This window comes from Accipiter gentilis, chromosome Z (assembly GCF_929443795.1).
Source record: "Accipiter gentilis chromosome Z, bAccGen1.1, whole genome shotgun sequence".
Taxonomy (NCBI): Eukaryota; Metazoa; Chordata; class Aves; order Accipitriformes; family Accipitridae; genus Astur; species Astur gentilis.
The window spans coordinates 66,538,060-66,559,131 of record NC_064919.1 but is presented as its reverse complement, the minus strand read 5'-3'; the positions used below and the strand labels follow the sequence as shown (position 1 = coordinate 66,559,131).

Below are 21,072 nucleotides of genomic sequence, written 5' to 3'. Positions count from 1 at the left end.
GTATATACTTACTATCTTCCCTCAACAGGTTCAATATCAAGGGTGTTGACACCACTCCTGTGTATTCTTTCCACATCTCTATCTTTATTTAATTCCAAACTTAGAACCCTTAAAATAACAAGGGAAAAAAAAGCAACAAACAAAGATACATGAACAACAAGAACAGCAGAATCGTAGAATGTTACTAAGTAGCTCTGAACAGCCCAAACCATAGTTTAGTGCTTCCTCAATGCATTTAACCCATCTCTTATTTTTTGCAAAACTAGACTCGCAGACGTGATACATGGCTGGAAATAAGTCCTGTGAAGTTGGCAGAAAGAATATTTTATTCTTTATGTTGTTTGGAAGGTAAGAGAGAAATAAATATGTAAAATAGGCTCAAAGATACAGCAGAACTGCATTTGTGGTTAACATATGCAACAAAAACCGGAATGTAATTTGAAAACATTACCAAGCAGTTGTTGCAGCTGCAACAAATATCAGTTACTTTGAAGCTTCATCATGTACCATCCTTCCCAGCTTCATCCTACTTGGAACTACTGACACCTAGTGGGCAGATTCATTTAGTTTAACAAATTACAGTATTTCCTTTAAGGAAACAATCTTTGCGTGTTACATTTTCTGTAACATTAAATAAAAACTAGGCTATTCACATGATGAAGCTTCCAGGACAAACTTCCCTGAACTGCAATTAGTATCTTGTACTACTTAGTAGTAGCCTGTTATCGTGAAATACGCTAGTATTACATAGTCAAAGAGAGATTCTGCTTCCTTAAACCATACGACCTGACATAAAATTAGCCTTACAAGATGATCAGAGCTTCCTACAGCGCTATTTTGTAAAAACGACTATCAACAACAACATCACTAAGTAGACAGACGAAAAGCTGTAGAGCAGAGCAGTCCTACTCAGCTTCAGCTTGAGTGGCAAAAATCTCGATGGGAGAAGGTTAGGCTGTTACAGGCAGACCCCCAGCAGCATGTCTGTTAGGCATGCTTCAAAAGCAGCAAGTCATTTAAGCTCTTTTAAAAACATGTGAAATATAATTACGCAAGAGTTCACCTAGAATAAGAATTTTGACATATATAAGACACTTAGTTTAAAACTTTTGAGCTCAAGATTTAATTTTAGTGAAACAATAAATCCCCCTAAGGAATTGTTATAAAACATACGACTTCAAAATGTAGATATAAACACAATCTACCGCAGACTATAGATTATTTCTTTTTAAAGTAAAATTAAAAGTTTAGGAAGGCAAACGTTAGGTAGACGTTTGCGTCACAAGCGGCATAAATTCTGCCCACGGTGCTTCCATTCTTAACACTGAACGCTACATGAGCGCCGAGGGCACAGGAAGGATGCAACCGTGTTGTCCAAATGCACACAGAGGAGCTTCCTGAATCACCAAAATGCATGTCAGTTTTAGACAGATTCTTTTTAGAAAGATACAGCCCCCAGAGCTGTAAATCACCAACACAAATCCTTCCTGCCGATGGAGTGGTGTGAGCAACTGAACCGAGGTTGGCTTTATTGGATGCACCTTGAAATACAGCTGCAAAACTGATTCTCTGATAACGAACAAGTATTATCACATCACGACCTTTAGCAGGAATATTAGTAAGCCTCTCCACACAGCCACCGCTTTCCACAAAAGCTGTTGGGAACCTAGCAAAACCCCTGCACCTAGTTCTTCTGCAACCTGCCAAGAGGCCAAGTTGGGAAAGAGGGAGGATGAGGCGATGCTGGCACACAAGCATCACCTACATCTCGCTTCCGCACAAAGCGGAACGTGGCGGCGGGCAACCCAAAACTTCTGCTGAAACCGCCAAGACAGCAAGGGCCGTAATGCCGAGGTACGCTTTATTGCCCTGCCCCTACTCAGCCCACCCCAGGGCTGCTAATCCACGCACGTTCACCGCAGAGCCCCACGGGAAACTCCCGAGACGAGGCACACGGCAGGCACGCGGGAGCCTCCGCCGGGGAGCCCGGGCCGGCCCCGGAGGCTCCCGGCTCCCCGCGGCCGGCGCACACAGCGGGGCTGCGGCAGGGCAAACCTCCGCCCTCCCCTCAGGCCGGCCCCGCTTGGGTCGGACGAGGCCTCCCCGGCAGAGCGGGGCCGGGGGCTGCCGCCTCGCGGCGCCTGAGGCGGCCGTTCCGGGGCTGCGCCGCCCCGCGCTCCCCACCGGTCCCCACTCCCTACGGGTCCCCGCTACCTCCGGGTGGCCTCGGCCCGGCGCAACCGCCCTGGATCGTCGAGCCCGGCCTGGCGAGCCGAAATGAACCCCAACATGGCGACACCGCCACGCCGCTACCGCCCCTCTGCGCCATCTTGGGCCAGGCGTGGCCGGGATTGGCTCGGGGCAGGCCGCCCTCCACCAACGGCGAGCGGCGTTGCTGCCATGCCCGCCACCGTCGGCGCCGGTTGAGCGTGGTCGGCGGGGCGGGGCGGGGCGGGGCGGGGCGGGGCGGGGCCCCGCGCGGGTCGGCGCGCGCGGACGTGACGCAGCCCGCTGGGGGCGGGGCCCGTCGGCGGCGGCGGCGGCGGTGGCGGTGGCGACCTTGGCGGCGGGATCCCCGCGCCCCGCCGGGATGAGCTGGGCCTGGCAGGCGCTGCGCGCCCTGCGCCTGCGGCTCCTCGGGCCCGCCAAGGAGCTGGTGGGCACCGACCAGTTCGGCAACAAGTACTACCGGGTGCCCAAGCACGAGACCCGCGCAGGTAGGCACGGGGGAGGCGGCCGTTCTGACGGCGGGGCCGGGCCGGGCCGGCGTCGTCGTCGTCGTCGTCGTCGTCTGGCGGCGACCGCCCCGCGCGGGGAGCCGTGCGCGTGCGAGCGCCCGCCTCGTGCCGCGGGGTCGCCGCTGTCGTCATCCCCGTCCCCGTCCGTTCCCTCCCCGCCCCCCCCCCCGCCGAGCCCGAACGGTCCCGCGTGGTCGGCGACCCCGTTGCCGCCGTTTGCGGCGGCTGCTGCCCGGCTGCGAGAAGGAGCGGCTGCCGGGCGGAGGGAAAGGCGCAGCTGCCGGGGGAAGCGGCGGTGGGCCCGCTCGGCGCTGCGCGCTTCCAAAAGCGCCTTCAGCTTCTCGTGAGGCTGGCGCCGTGACGCGGGGGCAAACCTGCAGGCGGGCGTCGCAGGGTCTGGAGTGCAGCGGTCGCCCCGTGGTCGGCAGGCGGCAATAAACAGATTGACTCTCCTCGGTGAGTCGGGGCACTTCTGCATATGTTCTTAAGTGAATTCCTGCACGGGTGTTGGCTGCGCTCCTGAGGAGGAATAGTTTTCTGGGTTTCTGCCTGTGTTCCAGGAGCCTGGGTGCTCTTATGGCATGTCCTCACATCGTTCGTTACAGATGCTGTGCTTACGCTGCACGGCTACGTATAACGTGTTGAAGGCAGCTTCCCTGAAGGCGTTTAAGTGCCCATGCTGTGCCGTAATAATAATTTACGGTCCTCTTGCTTCTCCTTGCGCAGGCTTGTTTATCTGCTTGCTGTACTCCGTGTGTTTTGTGTGACTGCATCAACTAGAGCACCCCCAGGCTGTGGACACCTTCTACTTGATATTCTTCAGAGTACAAGGAGAAGCAGAAAGTCTGAGGCCGCACAGTCACTTAGTACCCTTCCTAAAAGGAAGGGAGGGAAGGGGCACACACTTCCCCTTCAGAAACACGTAATGTCTTCTGGAATTATTTTGCCTTCATGCGAGCAGTTCCCCTGACCTGTTTTGCTGTGCAGCTTCATGAACGACTGGCAGTGACTCGAAGCAGGTCTGCCCAAACAAGTGTCTGGGAAGAAGATGTGAACGCCCTTTTGTCAGCAGTGTGGTTTTCCTCCGAGTTAATACGACGGCGTAGCACTTCCAGGCCTTCTGCATCTTGCTTTCAGCTTTTGGTCTTCTCACTCTTGGTGACTTTCAGGGGTGTACAAAAGGCTGTGTCTTTTAACATACAGGAAGCGGTAAGAACTGCAGTCAGATTCCTTGTGTGTGATGACTGCAGTGTCAGTCCTTATTTACCAGTAAAAATGACTCTTCTTATCAGAAATACTGGCAGTCTTTTTTGTCAGTGTTTGAATTTTTGGTGGCGTGCCTTTCACAGTGATAGCCCTCTGCTGAAACTTTAAGCGTGATCTCTGGGTTTAGAACTTAATTATACTGTAGTTGTAGTGCCAGTTAGAGGGCAGGGGAGGTGGGACGAAGCTATTGAACTCAGCAGGAGCACAGTATAAGAGGCTTTTAGAATTAGTAACGAATTGAAATAGTTGTATCTTAAGATCACATTGTGGCAGCCTTCATGTTTCCCAGTTTTTCTTCAGACAAACTGTAGGAATACTGGGTATAAGACTTTGGAGGTGAAGTTGCACTGATTTTGCTCTGAGTAGGGAGGGCCAGCTCTTAAGTGCTCTCTGCACTTGCAACCTCTGGCTGAAGTCTTATGAGGAGCGGCTGAGGGAACTGGGGTTGTTTAGCCTGGAGAAAAGGAGGACGAGGGGAGACCTTATCGCTCTCTATAACTGCCTGAAAGGAGGTTGTAGTGAGGTGGGTACTGGTCTCTTCTACCTAGTAACCAGTGACAGGATGAGAGGAAGTGGCCTCAGGTTGTTGCCAGGGGAGGTTTAGATTGGATAATAGGAAAAATTTCTTTACTGAAAGGGTTGTCAGGCATTGGAACAGGCTGCCCAGGGAAGTGGTGGAGTCACCATCCCTGGAGGTGTTGAAAAAGTGCGTAGATGTGGCACTTCAGGACATGGTTTAGTGGGCATGGTGGTGTTGGGTTAATGGTTGGACTTGATGATCTTAAAGGTCTTTTCCAACCTAAACGATTCTATGATTCTATGAATGAAGTCAGTGAGAACAGCAATTCTGTAAACCTTAAGGCTCTTGCACATTTATTCTATTTTAGTGATACAAGAGACACAGTGCAGTTCTCCTGAATTATCAGTACTCCTCTGTTATTGGATTTTCTTCGTTTGTTCTTTCACTTGTCTTACTTTCTTTGTCTTGATACATTGAAAATTCTGCACCACCAGCTTGCAGTAATGCAATGTGGTACTGCCACCAAAAGGGAGAGATCTTCTCTTCCCCCTATTTTCTTTCTCGCTTTTCACTGTCATTTATTTCACATTCCTGTAGAAAACTTTTAATAGAAAAATGGATTAAAATGACTTGACGAAAAATAAATTGCAAGCTGGAACTGGCACGGAAGTGGGAATGAAGAGTTTGGGCTGTTACATAGCATAAGGTTATACAAGAAGTCTTGAAACAAAGTGAAGAGCTAGAACTTCAGAGTCTCTAACACTTCCTAATCATATTCAACTCAGTCTTCCTCTGCCTTCTAATAGTTTGCTATTAAGCTTTTTAATTCCTCTGATCTGACCCTAGTCAAATGCATATTATCTGGGAAAAATTATGTATTTAAAAAAAAATACTAAGAAGCAGAATAAAAACACCCCAACTGGCAAAGGGCTAATTTTTTATTCACTCTTCCCAGGCTTCTCTTTTATCTTTGGAATGAAAGTAAGGGAAGGGTTATTATAATTTAGCTTTATAGACTGAAATTTGAGATACTTAAAAGTAATATCACATCTTCCATAAATGTTTTCATTCACAGTCAGTTAATTCTCCCTTATTGTCCTTTTTTTATGTAACTAGAGAACAGGAGACTGCATATGAAAAATACTACTACTGGAATTCTGTGTGAAAATACTACTTTAGAAAATTCTGTTTTCTGTTAAATTTACTGATGTATATTCAACGCTGTGCACTAGCTGTGGCTTTAGAAGATCTGAAAAAACCTAACCCCTCAGCATCAGCGGAATGAGAGAACTCTGAAAGGAGTGAGTGAGGCTTTCCCACACAAAGAAGAAATTGATGGTGAAACTTTTTCATGAAAGCGTTCAAACTTTGCTCTTTATTCTGTTTATTTGTTCTGTGTTATATTAATTGACAGAACTCACTGTTACAACCACATTTGACCATGAGAAGTGGGATGTAATAGTCATTAAGGAGGGAGGAAAATAACTAGAATGAAAACAGCTTACTTCAGGAAAATGGGCTTTAATAAATTCAGAAAACAGGTGGGAGATAGCTGTGAGTGTGTAAGAAGAATAAGTGAAAAGGTATGTGGAACAATTCATACCTGTACCTCTTCCAACTGTTAAAGGCACAAGTATAAATAATCCTAATGTCGATGAAGGCTAAGAAGTATAGCAATAAATTAACCTGGCTAAATTATGAGTTTTTAGTGATCTCAAAAGACAGAAACTCTCCATGAATCAGGTTAACTGGTGTGGGTGCTGGAAAAATAGAGGAACAAGTAATAACTTGTAAGTATATTCACAAGGTAGCAAGTGAAAACTGATGTGAAAGTGTTGGTTTGACAAGATACGTTCTTACCTGAATTGTTTTCTGAGTGGACAATACCTTGATGTTTTTTAGACCTTCTTGTGTGCAAAATTTATGACTATGGATTATGAATTTGCTATGTGGGTGCACAGCAGGTTGGAAACTGTTCTTGGAGTAGTCAGAAATTTTACCTTGTCAGCTGGAGGGGAGTATCCAGAGCGATTCACCAGCTGTCTGTCAAAGTTCAGAACTAAAGTTTTTATTAGTGATTTGGTTGAAGAACAAGAAAGTATTTTTATTACATTTGAGGTCAAACTATGCAGGAATAAATTGGGAGTAGCTGTGAGCATCTTATGGCAGGTCAACTGTCATATGATTCAACTGGGGGATCAGCTGGGATCAAGCCATGCTTATTTCTAAACAAAGAGCCTGTAATTTAGTGGTTAAAGGGTTCTGAGAATATGGATCTACACAACTGACAAATTTTTTGTGGTACAGCATGTATCATATTAGTTCTGTTATAAATCTTGTTTCTGTGTTCTTTTAATTTGCGTACGCATTTTTTCCATCCATTTGCAACTTACAGACTATTATCCACTTTCCTTGCAAAACAGACTTCCTCATGAGTGTTTATTACTGTTATTTTAAGAGAGAGTCTTCCCTGAACCTAGCCAGCCTCTTGTGGCAGTCCCTTGTTACTTTGGGTTACTTGAATGTAGGAGATGCTCTATCTGTTACATTTCCCCACCCACTGTAACTTGTGCTTTTACTTCTGTGGATGGCAGTTCTTGGGGTGCCGGCAGAGAAAAGACACTAGGCTTGGTCTATTCCAGCACAGGAAAGTACGCCTGTCCTCCCTCAGGTTTGTATTGCCTTGTGGCTGAGGGTAAGTCGGTTCATTCTGTCGCTAGGGAAGTGATTACATGTGGTGACACCTGCTGCCTTGGGTGGTGGTAACTAACTTGGTCTCAGAACATTTTTGAAGAGCATCCTGTGCTGATCACAGTTGTGTACAACAGGGTCACACCAGAACTTGCAGGCTTTTGAAACTGGTGAAGAAGTTTAAACGTACACGATGGGGAAGGAAATTTATTTTAGTCTATAGAAACTAAGAGGTACACATACAGAAAACTTCTGAAGCTCAGTTTTTAAAGAAATTGGGAATTTAAAAGTGTGGAGGAAGCACTTTTGGAGAGCATTATTTGTTGTACATTAGGAAAATCTGCAGCATATATAGTTTGTATCTTACCCTGTGTCCTAGCCGTATAGAGACCAGTGCAGGATGGGAACAGCACTGGAAAGGAAAGGAATTCTAACGGAAGCCTTGTAGAGACACTCAGCTGTTGTGTCCAGGTTCCACTGAAAAGTCACTGCATTGTGTCTGCACCATGCTTTGCTGTCCTCCAGATACGGGGAGGACTGAGTAGCTCTAGCACAGTGCCAGGGCTGATGTGCTTTATCCCTTTGTACTGTACTCGAGCAAATAAGCTTGGGCAGAAACAGAATGCAGAACAATCAGGTGCTGCTTTCTCTTTCTTGTCTTAGGCATGGTAGGTCTCTCAGGATCAGGCTGGGCTTTGTTTCAGACCAGCAGGGAGATCCCATCTTCAGCTAGAGGTGAGGATGGATGGCATAGGTAGTATCTATGGCTTCTTGTGCTTCAAGCAAAAGCTGGCTGACAACTTTCTTTTGGCCTGCTCCTGGTCGTTGGCAGGGGTTTAGAATAGAAATACATGGCACCTATGATGCTAAGAACTCATGTTAAGTTTCCTTCAGTTGTGAATTACTCTCTCCTACACTCAGTCCAGAGTCCAGGACACTCTTCGACCCTGGGGCTTGTCTACATTAGTAAGGAGTAGTAGGAGCAGATCAGTGGATCCAAGTGGTTGATGTTGAGTTTTCTCACACCTCCATCACATGGGATTCAGAGAGTTTACTTCAGATTAAACTTAGTCTGTTTCCCAGTACTGAACGTCTACAATACAGGTAGTTTAAAGATCTCAAAATGTTAGGTAAATGCTGCAGGTGTGGCTTTCACGTTGCCTTGGCACATAATATCCTCTTAATTTTTGAAATGTTTTATATGTGAGGATTTCTTCTTAAAAGCAAGTTGTGCACACAGAAACTACTTTGAGATCCAAATCAGCATGTGGTAAATAGAGCCAGCACAGTATTCACTACAAAACCACACTTGCTTTGAATCAAGTCAGTGCTGTAGATATCAGGTCAAGCTCAAGATGTAGCAATGGTACCCTGAGACCACCTTTACCTGTTTGTAGTCACTGGAAAGTTATCTTGCATTCCTGATTTTGGCTGTCTCTGAATAATTAGGTTATTAGAAGAAGAGCTAGCAACTTGAATATATTTCATTGTGGAGATTTCAGCAGTGATAGGTATCAGCTGTCAGTGATGTTCAAAGGTGCTGATTTTAACAGGTGTTTTGCCTTATTTTAAAAAGGTTTAATGAGTAATGGCAAAATTATACCAGCTTGCAAGGGTATCATGGTTCTCCTGGTGGAATATAGAGAGGATTGGCAGTTTGGACAGAAGGGAAGGAAAATGTAAAGCTGAGCTGTTTGAGTCTGGCTGTGTTAATTCTCTGGAAAGAAAGTGAACATTGAAAATCCGTAGACTTAAGAATAAGAACTTAGTAGATTCAGTAAAGAAAGTAATTGCTAGAAATAGAAAAGGAGTTAAGAAAAATTTGAGTGTCAATACAGAGGGGGAAGACCCTGAAAAAGGAACTGTTCTGCCCACAGGAATACAAAAGAATTTAGAATTAGTTAATTTTCTGAAAACATGGAACTTCAGACATGGTGGGACTGAGGGTACATTCTTTAATGTTTATCAGAGACCTTTATTTTCAAGTGGGAAGAAACTGTCATCTTCAAAGTCAAGTCAAATCTTCAACTCTATGGTGAGGTAGGCTCGTTTGGAAGAAAAGATGACTCTGACATTTAATGACATTCTGCAAGTGGTATTTTTTTACAAGATTACCTTAAACTGATGACAGTGATTAAATAGTACAATTACACTACGCTTGTCATGAGAGGAACATCCAGCATAACTCATTAACTCTGAGATGACTCTCCAGTTGCCAGTCCTGAAACAGGATGTGATGGAAGATGAGAATAGACAGTTGGGTATTGGTGGCTGATGACTCATTTCAGTATCTCAGACAAGTATAGCACTAAACAGACTAGATTTATCAATGTAATGCATTTGTTTTTCTTATTGTGTAACATACTGTCAGGGCATTGCTATAGCTTTGCTGCATGATGAATTGTTTTTGCTGCAGAACATGGAGTGATACTTAAAATGTTAGTATTTTTTAAATTGCAAAACAAATTCCTCATACAGTTTATGCATTTATTACAACCAAATATATCTCTCAGGAAATAGCTGATTCCACTTTCCATTGAAAATAATTTATAAAGACTCTTAATAACCAATTTGTTAAAAAAATGCAGGAAGATAAGAGGCACTAAATATTTAAGATCTGGTATATAATTTTCATCTTTTCTAAAGGCTGATTAATGAGCAGCTTATATTTAAACTTTTTCAATATCTTCCTTTATACTCTCATCTATTATAATGATTAAGAGTTAAAATGAGCAGTCTGTGAAATACCAGCATATGCAAGTTTTTATAAAAACAGTACATCAGCAGCAAGAGGGTAGTTTCTTTAAAAGATTATGTATCAGTGCTAAAAGCATGGGTCAAGTTTTAAGGTTCCCTTTGGGCAAACTCGGGTTTGACTTGATTTGGAGCTGCAGCTTACCAGGAGCAGCTGGAAAAAGCCCGAAGCATTCTGTATTCCATAGGTTTTTGTATGTTGCATGAAGTCTGCATTAGGGGGCGTTAAGTGGCCTGAGCCTGTGATGATAGGAGCTTTAAGAAGGAAACTGGCAAGCTAAACATGTTTCTTGGTATTCTTATAAATACCATCTGAAGCAAAATTGGCATTACCAGATTTCAGTTGTAAATTTTGTTGCTAATAATTGAGTGCAAGCACTGACTTCTTTGGGAAACCTTTTGTTCATTTAAAATGCCCACTCATGTCTGCCTAAAAAGCCTGTATCTTGTGAACTCTTTTTCTAAACAAACCAGAAATGTGCAAATAAGAAAGAATCTGTATAAGGAAAAGAGACTAAGTGCTCAATTGCATGAAACATGTAGGATGTGCTACATCTTACTGAATCCAGACTTCAGTAGAAATATATGCATTTTTTATGAAAACCAGAATTGCAATTCTTTTGAGTTTAAAAGCACCGTCTGTGATTGTTTTTGTAGCTGCTTGTTTTCTGTTTTAGTGGCCTGTTGCCTTCCTATGAACCAGAAGTATACAGAAGAATATCTACTTTTCTTCAAAATTTACTATAAAATAAAATTTCATATTGAAGACTAGACTGAAACATTCCTGTAATGCTTTATAGTGAATAGGATAGAGTGGAAGGAACAACATCTTCTCTCCAAAGTGTGTTTTCTGAGGTTAGAGCTATGGTTTTCTTTTGACTCTGAATGTTACCTTTCTCTGTAACAGGAATAAAGTCTGAGGAAGAGGCAGAAACAGATTCTGATTGTATGGAGCATTCGTAAACTGATTATCAAGTGTTGCAGATAGTTGTACAGAATATTGCTGAACGTAAAAAAAAGTTTTGCAAGCTAGTTTTTCAAGTGGTGGTGGAAAGCTAATAAACTCGTTTGAGTTTTACATTTCTAATGTTAAGATACTAAGGAAACACAGAATTTGAATTTTGATTAATGAATATGAAACCAAATTTAAAATATTTAATTATTTTGGATATGGAAATAAGTGTATTGAGAAAGTGTTCTTTGTGTTTTTTTCACATCGGGAGTTTTTATCCAGATACGTAATACTCTCACATCCAGTAATAACTGGCAGTTACAGCTTTGTCCAAACAGTGGCAATGTTGTTTCAGAAACAGTGCATACTGACAGCTCGCTGATACTCCTTTCGGGTGAGACTACATAACAGAGAAACCTAGCTCTAAAATTATTGTGTGTGTGTGTTCGTACAGAAGTAAAACTTGCATTGCAGACTGCCAGCTTCTAGGACAGTAACACTGGAGTGACGAAATAGCTTTTCAGTCTAGATGATATGTTATGCAGCAAAGCAATTACAGTGGGCAGAGCTCACTGCAGGTTATAAAAGCATTAATATTTGAAAAACAGTGTTTGAGTGCAGTGATATGTTTTTCCTTCAGCTGCCAGAAGTGAACTGGCAACAGGCATGGTATATTAATCTCACTGACTTGAAAACCAGAAATAGCAATGAGTAGTCATATGGACAGGCAGTAACTTGCATGTTATCTGTTGCTATGGCCAGTTTTGATCTTCAGTGTGTACACCAATGTTAAACTGAGATGCTGATCTTGTTGAATTTTGCCTGCTAGTATTAAGCTTTGTAGGCTGTACATTTTTTATTTTTAATTATTGTGGGTTTGGTTTGAGAACCTGTTTTGATTCTTTCAGTGGAGGTGCGTGGGGACTTGATGGTTTGAGGTTTATTTTTTTTAGGTTTGTTTGATGGCCAAAAAATCAGATCGTAAAAAAAATAATAAATTAATTTCCTTGTGTTAATAGCTTTCTTCTGTTGTGTTTAAGAAACAGTACAGTATTGGACAGGTACATGTTTTTAGTAGGTGGAAAAAATCTTAGCTGTTTTTGGTAATCATGCTGATTTAAACACCTTCCACCTGCAGTGTTCAGAATAACAACCCTTTTCGTGGTTGTTACAAACATGTTTCATTAGGCATATCTTTTCAAAGAGTTAAAATAACCACAGGCTACCTGTGCTGTCTTGATGAAGCTCTTGCACTTTGTTTTTCTACCTGTATGTTTAAAAGTGAGTTGACTCACAGCTACATCATTCCATTGTAAGCTAGCAGAGGTGAGCCTGTTGTGAGTTCACAGTGGCAGAAAGAGGACAAGCTGTCCCAAAAATAGAGGTTTGTTGCATTCCTATGAAACTGTCAGTCATCTTGCCCATATTTCATCCTTGGAACTTGAACACTAGAGCTATGAGTGTGTTGCAAATATGATCAGTATATCAGTCAGGATTGTTGGCATATTATTCCTGCTTTATGGCTAAATTCTATCGCTTTTAGTGTCATTATCCTGAAATACAGGGAGAATTCAACTTATTTTTCTGGTTCTGAAGGAAGAAGAAAATTGATGATTAATATGTATAAGAACAACAAACCACCTACTCTGTATAAAGCTTTAGGGGTTGAAATTGTATTGGCAAACTGAAGAAAAGATATAGAAGAAACTTGAAGTATGTCTGTAGGTGATACAGGAAACATTTTTCTGATAATGTCTGTATAATTAATTTCAGCTCATTATATATATGAATTTGGGTTAAAATTATTAATACTGTCCAAATGCTTTGTTAATTGTGATTGTCTTGTGAAATTTTCGTTGTCCACTTTTGCTGTCTTGTGAAATTTTCGTTGTCCACTTTTGCTGGTACCTTATTTGGTATCTTTTAGAAACTGTTTATTACTGTAAAATAAGACCAGAAAGAAAATCAAAGCATTTAAAAAAAAAGTGATGGGGCTACATTATTATTTTAAAAAAAGAAGATAGAATAGAAGGATAAAGAGCTGAACTAAAGAGTGCAGTTGAGAAACCATAGTAAAAGAGAGGTTAAATAAAAGGAGCTGAGGAAGGTTGGCATGCTACCCTGTGGGCCACTGTAACCTTTTCAGTTTCTCCTGAAGAATAGAGAAGGTGGTAAGGAATTAGGTTTGACTTCTGCTTTGTACAATAAGTTTTTTGTGTTCTTTATAGATCTTTAAAATACCAAATAAAGTTTCTGTCATAAGAGGCTTGATAGTTTTAAGGTCAGATTTGCAGAGATAAGAACTGCTTTGCTTTGAGGAGAGGGAAGAATGAGTTTCATATTCTGCCTCTGGGTACAGGAGTTGCACAGAAAGGAAGAACACCTAAAAAGGAGTGTGACAGGTTGAGGGAATGAAAATGATGAAATAGGGAGGTAAGATCTTAATTTCTATGTGTCCCTTGTTTATGGCCATGTGCATATGAAATGCAACGTGTTATCATTTCACCCTTCTTGAATTGAATGACTAATTTGACTAGCCTCCTCCATCTAGATGATGTGGAGGCACCATCAAGAGGAACTGCAGTCAGTATGAAATTTGTTTCTGATGAGGAGAGGTCAAAGAAAGGATGGATTCTGGCAGACTGCTGCAGGTAGTGGCCAGTGTTGTAGTAACTGAAAATGTCATAAGCTTTGGAACTCACGCAGTGCATGGACTGATTGATGTTTTGTACCTGTAAGAGGGATATCAAACTCAGGGATGAGGAAAAGTTGGTCCACAGAACTACAACCAGAAAGGCAGTATGGAAGGGATACATAGCACTATGCAGCAGGATGTCCACTGCAAAGCCTGAGGAGCACCCTGAACATAGTAGCCACAGCAGACTTTATCTAGCAGAACTAATGTCATTGAAAGGGGGTCACATCCAGTCACTGATATCCAGAGAGAAAGTGAAAATGGATGTCAGTGAGAGTGGCATCACCTCAGCCAAAAATGTTATTGATTGTTATATTTAATAGAGAGAATGGGAGAGCACAGTTATAAAGGGGTCCATTGCTTGCATGTCATCGTATTTGTGAAGGGGTGGTGTTTGGAAGCATATTGGAAGAAAATGCCTGTTTGGCAAATAGATGCCTCTGCATCTAGTAGCCTGTCTGCATTGGCTTGAGTTCTATTTCAGGCTTGCAGCAGAACTTCCTATAATGCAAAATTTCTAAACACTGTAGTTCTGTAAGCAAATAAGACTTCCCACACCCTCAATAGTAGCTATGTATTTTCATCAGTCATTTATTTGCTTCTCTGTAAGAAGGCAGCAAAAATGTCCAAGACATAAATTGAGGCTTTTCTTCCAGTGCTATCAAATTGTTTCTTTTCTACTGAGGAATCTTAAATTAAGAGGATCTAATGAAGCAGCTTAGAATAGCAGAACACTACCAGTATCTCCCAGCTTCACAGTCCTGCCCATTCCTTTTTCACCCTTATCCATAAACAGTATTCATATTTTTTCTCATTTTTGCTTCATATATAGCAGTCACTCGTTAGTATGGTCAAGAATGCTCAAATTTAACGGTTGTAACAAGAATATAACTGGGTAGTGAAGAAATTAAGGTAAATTAATTGAGCTCAATTGCTCCTTTGTATTTTGTTGTGTAGAAAATTAAATGCATCTACCATCCCCATTTGGTCAGTAATATTTTTTGTCATGCTTTGTTGTCTGGATCGGGATGCACCACCTCAAAGGCTGATGGCAGCCAAGATGAGGTTCTGCCTGAAGCAAAGGAGGAATTAATTCAGGAGCTCAGTTCATGTTTGATTAGTATAAAGGTTAATCATGTAGGTTGATAATGAAATTTACTACTGCATTGTTAAACTTAAGTGAGCTGAACTGTTGGTATTGTTTCTCTGAATGTATGGAGCATAAGAGAGGAACCGAACATCTTCTAAACTCAGCATCATCAGTACAATAAGTTGGCATTCAGAGAAGACTTCCTTTTGTAGCATGCTGGCTGCTTCTGCTCCTGTAATGCAGACTGGGTGATTATGAATTGAGCAAGGGGGAAATAAAGTTCTCAGTCATGCAGAGTGGTAAAATTTGTGGGTTCCAGTAGGACTGCAGGCAGTTGTCTCAAGCAGATGCATCCAGCAACAGGGTAGTAAAGGAACACCTGTTTTGCCCCTGTGACCAAACTGATCCCAAAAGATTTAATCCTTTTTTTTTTTTTTTTTTTTTTTTTTTTAAAGAAATGGAAAGAAATTTGAAAGGCACAGCTTGCAGTAGCAATGTGTATGGAAAAAACATAGGAAATTTTAAAAGACCTTGCAATTTAAAAGAACTTCAAGGATAGTTGTTTTAACATAAGCCATATTTTTGCAAGTTCTTGTGGGGTTGTTGTGCCGTGGTTCTGTTTGCTTGGTCCCTGGATCTCTATTTCACTTTAGATCATCTTGCGTCAGGTATTGTCTTGTTGGTGGTCCTGTGTGCCCGTTCAAGGTGGTCCTTGCTACTACTTTTTCAGACCAGCATGGGGCCAGGGCACAGTGAGTTCAGTGTTAGCTTAACGTGTTTATATCTAGCAGCTTTTCTTGTTCGTCTACCAACAAGCGTTTATTCTGTGTCAAAAGAAAAGAAAAAAAGGTAAGTCTAGAGAAGAGGAGCTTCATGCTATACAAGAGTTGTGAAAGGTTCAGGTGGAGCAAGAGAGAAGCCTCAGAGCTGGTTATTAGCAGGAGATTCTACAAAGATGGTTTCAATATTATGGCTGAAAAGTGTTACAGCTGTCTATTTAGCCATCAGGTCTTGCATACTTGTACTTCAAAAGTGGTGACTTTTTCTAGTATACTAGCTAGAAGTTGAAATACTGAATGCTGGTTGGTATAGTCATCACAATACTGAAACAACTAGAGGTTATTTTAAGCTTCAGATGAACTGATCTTCCAGAAGCTTTAAAAAAGTTTGTTCTGTTGTCAGCCACCTCTAATTGTGGAGCTATGAATGTTTCAGTTATAGTGATATGACTTTTGTAAGCAGATGTAATGTATCTTTTTCTATTTTTACTCAGTCAAGAAATGTTAGTTAATAAATGATGACTTGACTATGGCCAGACCTATATGTTATGCTTTCTCTTTTACTAGATCAGATTTTTAAGAAACAGACTTTGAACGTTTTTCCCTAAGAAATGAGAAGAAACTGATTCTGCTGAAGTCAATGACGGAATGTCTGTTGTCTTTCAGAATTTCACCTCTCTTTTTGCCATTCTTGTGAAATACCTACTGAGAGAGTTCTGCATGTAAATGTCTATTTAATTTAATGCATGTGGCATGTGTTGATGTTTAAACTGATGTAAAACCACAAACTGTAAATGCGTGATCGAAGCTATATGCTAGAAACACTGGACTCTAAAATTGCCAAGAAATGAACTGTTCATGGTTCCATTTTCTGCAAAACTACTTGGCTATAGTACAACTAACATCCAGGTTTATTTCCATGATAAAGTAAATCTCTGATCCGAGGGTCAGTAGAAGCTAGTATTTCTGTCAGAAAAGGCAGCAGTCCTCTTCCCTTTGTGTGGCTGTTCATGTCTACCTTCTAACGTGGCCTCTTTCTCATTACAAGTGTATGTGCAGCCTTGTGCTTGGTCTGTCACCTCTCTAACCTAGTGCGCTTCCTTTTTTTGGCAAGAGTAGTTACCAGGTCTCTTTCATGGCGCAAACCATGTAAGGAAGCAAATGGCGCCCAGGGATGAGAACAAGGTGGGGCTGCTACTTGCAGTGGCTCTTCTTGCATGAAAGGCCAGTTGAACTGCTAATCCAGGTTCATTGTGGAGGAATTCTAAAGAATCAAGGGCTGCACCGTTTATTTTTACCTATCTGTAAATAACCAGTGGAGATTTGCAAAGTACTGGTATTATTTTTCTTAGCTCATATTTGTAATAGCATTTAGAACTTTGCCACTGTTACCTTATCATACAAAACAAAATTCTGAATTAAACCTAGTATAACTATTATAAAATAATCAAAAGAGTAGTTTTAGAAATAAATATTAGTTATCATTTGTCTAGGATATTTTTTCTTTTACTCAGTGTAATAGTTTTGTATCTTTGTAAGAATTTCTTCAGAGGAAATACAGACATTTGTCCATGCCATAAAAATGTACTTGATACTGTTATATGGATATTTCCTCATTTAAAAAAAACCCCCATAAACCTTTGCTTGGTCCATTCCTGATTTGAGATCCAAGAATATAGTATTCATAAGCAAATAATGGCATTGCTTCAGTGTGATGCACCAAAATTTCCTAGGTTGTTCTTGAAATAATTAAGTGGGAAAATGACAGGTAGTTTATGAAAGCAGCTCTTTTTGTGAAATTTCTGAAATCTCAGATCAAAAAGACATGCTGTGTAAGCAGTTTCTGAGCCAGAACTGGAAAATGGGCAGCTCCTGGATTTGGGTCTGACCCAGATATGTTATAGTATGGGATAAAATCCAGACAACTGGATCCAGGATCTCTTGTGAACCCAAAGGTAAAGGGAGATTGACTCAGTTAATCCACATAAGTTTGCAGTTGCTGAAAGGGAGAGATCTTGTTCATTCTTTACCCTTCTCTCCCTCAAGCTGGCAGCAGCACTCATGAGACATGTTGCTGTACCAGCTAAACACAGTAGAAAAAGTTGAGCAAGTGGTCCCATGAGCTATGAAGCTGGGACAAAGGAGAAACGTGGAACCTTTGAGCTGAAAGTGGGGTTGCTGAATCTGGCTTGGGGAACCTAAGGGACTTGTCAGGGAGACACATCCCACCCTCCTTTTGTAGCTTAATCATCAGTGTTTTTGCAGGAGATTCTGATTTTTGGTTTGTGTTAGAATAAAACATGGATCTCTTATATGAGAAAGAAGTAGTAGTATTTGCTGAAATGAGACGTTTAGTGTGATTTGTTGTGATGATCATAGGTTTTTGGCAGGTATATTAAACATTTTTCCAGTCTGGGAAGGAGCCATTTAACCCTCTCACCAGAAGAGAAGATTGCCAAATTGAAGGTTTGTCCTGGTTTCAGCTGGGATAGTTAACTGTCTGCCTGGTAGCTGGTACAGTGCTACAGTGCTATACAGACTTTCTATAAAGTTTCTGTCTGTGGAATCTGCTAATATTTGACTTACCTTTAGCTGAAACAAAGGTCCACATGGTCTGCGCAGATCCCATATGATGGTAAGGTAATGCTTCTGAGCTCCTTGTCCAGGCCAGGACTTTCCTCTAGGAGGGGTCAGGGCATACAAATGTGACCTCTCTTTGTAGGTCATATTAATTTTTAGTCTTTTGCAACAGCCACTGTATTCTAGAGTGTGATTAACTCTTGTCACTCTGTCCACTGACACAGGAATATAGGCAGACTCAATTGTATGGTTTCTGCTGTTCCAGTGTGCCACAAAGCAGTTCAGTGCAGTCCATAACTCTGACCTTGTCTCTACCATGTCCTTTGGTTGTTCACATTTTGCCCTCAGTAAAAGAAAGGTGACTATTACAAATCAGATTTCAAGGCCTTGGATGCCTAACCACAACAGCCTACCAAAATAGTCTAAATAAATGTACCAGAAAACCAGCAAAAAATGTGCTCGTTGTGTAAGTCACATAGTTGCAAGCTAGATGTTGTCTACTTGGTTTGCTTTAATAACATTGAGGCAGCTGGTGAGCAGGTGGTTCAAGTAAGGAACAAACACGGGTCACTGAAACACCTTGGAACCAGTTACAGTCATGCCTGCAAAAGAAAGAGAGCTTCAACCCGTAACACACCCTGACCTCGCTCCCAAATGACAGCTATGCACTGGCTGGCTATCTGGTTTTTACGAATTGTGACTCTGTATGCCTCTAAACTTGTGATTCAAAGAAATTAACTCAATAGTTTGATTAACTATTAAGTAGGTATTCTTTATTGGCAGCGCTGGATGCATGGGGGATCACTCCACCTATCGTGCACACCATCGAGTCTAATTGTGCAGGTTAAGTACATGTTCTACATACATATTCACTAGATTTCTGAGAAATGTTATACATATTCATTAGTTTTCTGGGAAACTATTAGCATATGCAAATGTCCTTTACGCAGGTGCATTGAAGGTCTCTGGTCTTCAGGAGTCCTCTGGTGGTCTTCCATAGTCTTCCTTACTTGTCCGCTATTTGACCCTCCTCAGGTGATTCTGTGCAGTATGGTCTTTTACATGTTTTGATACATCAGTGCTTGTTAGTGCTCTTATTATCTAAGTTTTCATTAGTGGTGTAGAACCATATGGTTAGTTTAAGCTAAATTATCTACAAGGACGAGAACAAAGGCAGGAGTTCTTATCTTTTCTGGCCCTATCTATTTAAGCAAGGCCTCTACTTGCGCCTTCTCGACAAGATCATAAATTCATCAAACATTTAATTAAGTTTTGTGATTGTTCATGGTTCCTTCTTGCTCATCACTCCCAAGTACCAGTCTCTGACAGGCTTAATCCTTGACAAACACCAGTCTTTGGTATGTAAAGTTACAGAGAGACAATCATTAACCAATTAGCAGTTCGTTCTCTATATCACTTGTAGTAAGCTTATGTATAGTATGAAGAACAGTCATCAGAATATCTTGTGGTAATTAATTTGTAAATTATTAAAGTACATAAAACGTCAGGACTTCTAATGCAAATTACTGTCTCGTGACCCAACAAAGACTGCATTGAATTTTATCACATGGTTGCATAGCTATAAATATTGTTCGTTTGCCATGGGAGGGAGTCACCTTGTCACAAGCAGTGTAATTCTGAGGGAGGGACAGAGAAGGGGCAAATACTCATGTTGTACTACCCAAGGGAAGATAGAGATGTCTAAGATACTATTGTGCTGGATGTCCACATCTAAAGGATGATCTAAATTTTCACCCTGGAGGCCTGCTGCTACAAAAATCTTGCTGCAATGGATCATTAACTTTACCATGAAGAACAGTAGGAAGACAGCCATGCTTTCCTATATTTCCCACCTTGCCACCCTCTCAGATAATGAGAAGAATGAATCAGACGGTGGGTGAAGATGGAAACTGATAGTCAAGGATTTGTGTTAGTTATTCCTTGCTAGAATTTATGAATCTGTTCTGATGGAAAAAAACGTTATGTTGAATGCTTTTTTTGGCTCAGAACATTTCTAAAGTCTTTTGCAGCTTAAAAAGTTGATCTGAATTGTCCTCAAAAGTTTGGAAGAGCAAGTTTAGATATAAACTGATTGTTTCAGCTTTCTTACCAACTTCCATGTACTTTTACTTACCATGCAAGTTGAATGCATTCAGTGATCTGACTTGTGGCAAATTTTTATGCTTAGTTGCTACTCTTTAAAAGGGGATGTCATAGAAATGCTGGTACAAAGCTATGTTACCTCTGATAATCAAGACAAAGGAACTGGTGATTAAAATACATCCATTTGCAGACTGGCCTCTTTTGAGCTGAAAGGGATTGTGTTCTTCAAGTGTTGCTTGGATTGTATTATTCTGGGTGCAGAGTTCATGAAGAAAATCTTTCTGGGAGAATCCTAGGAAATCTAGGAAGGTATGGCATAATGTGAAGCAGGAGTACAACTACCTAAATGTAAATGGGGAATTAAGTGGAAATAAATTGTGAAAGCTAGAAGAGCAGAAATTGATAACCTGTGATAGTCGCACAGTGGAAGCCAAAGGCAAATTCGATGTGATGCTTTGTTCTGTTCAGATGTGTAAAGTGCAAATACAGGCCCTCTTCATAGGTGGGTGAGGGAAGGAAATAAATTTTACCTGCTTGTCTTTAAAAATGTTTTTGCTTTTTTTCCTGTTGACAAGCATGTCCTGAGACCAGGTGTGGCTTCAGTGGATGGCTTCCTGGCTGGCTAGGTGGAATAGACGTATTAAACAGCTTAGCTAAAATATTGTTAGGTGTTACTTAATGCTAAAATTTTAGCTACCAGGTCATATGTTCTGCAGATTGATCAGGTGTGGATTTATATAGGCTAAGTGGATTATAGGCATCTTTACTCTTACGCTGACATTGCTCAGTGTAATGCAATAGGAATGATGATTCCTGGTCACTGTTTCTGGCAGTGCTCTTTACCATATCTTCCTTACTTCAAGTGTTTAAAAAAAAGTTAGGAAATCTCAAATATTTAACTTCC

General features: G+C 41.4%; 2 protein-coding genes across 11 annotated transcripts in view; one reads left to right on the top strand and one right to left on the bottom strand.

The window, feature by feature from the left end:
- The window catches only part of ERCC8 (ERCC excision repair 8, CSA ubiquitin ligase complex subunit), a 30,931-nt gene extending 28,617 nt beyond the window's left edge, over positions 1-2,314 (bottom strand). For 3 of the 10 annotated variants that reach the window (XR_007505089.1, XM_049795381.1, XM_049795382.1), the window contains exons 1-2: positions 2,215-2,314; positions 13-108 (exon numbers count right to left, since the gene is read on the bottom strand). Coding sequence is in view for 6 of the 10 variants with exons in the window: in XM_049795381.1 (XP_049651338.1) it covers positions 13-108; positions 2,215-2,291 (173 nt within the window). In the remaining 4 variants the exon portion in view is untranslated. Of the gene's footprint in view, positions 1-12; positions 2,011-2,214 lie in introns of those variants that run through there. The other 7 variants (XM_049795380.1, XM_049795383.1, XR_007505088.1 and 4 more) reach the window with 6 other exon arrangements.
- Positions 2,315-2,531: 217 nt separating this feature from the next.
- Positions 2,532-21,072, top strand: part of NDUFAF2 (NADH:ubiquinone oxidoreductase complex assembly factor 2) — a 67,430-nt gene continuing 48,889 nt past the window's right edge. The window contains exon 1 of the mRNA XM_049795400.1: positions 2,532-2,717. Within this exon, the coding sequence (XP_049651357.1) occupies positions 2,591-2,717 (127 nt within the window). The 5' untranslated portion in view covers positions 2,532-2,590. The remainder of the gene's footprint in view (positions 2,718-21,072) is intronic.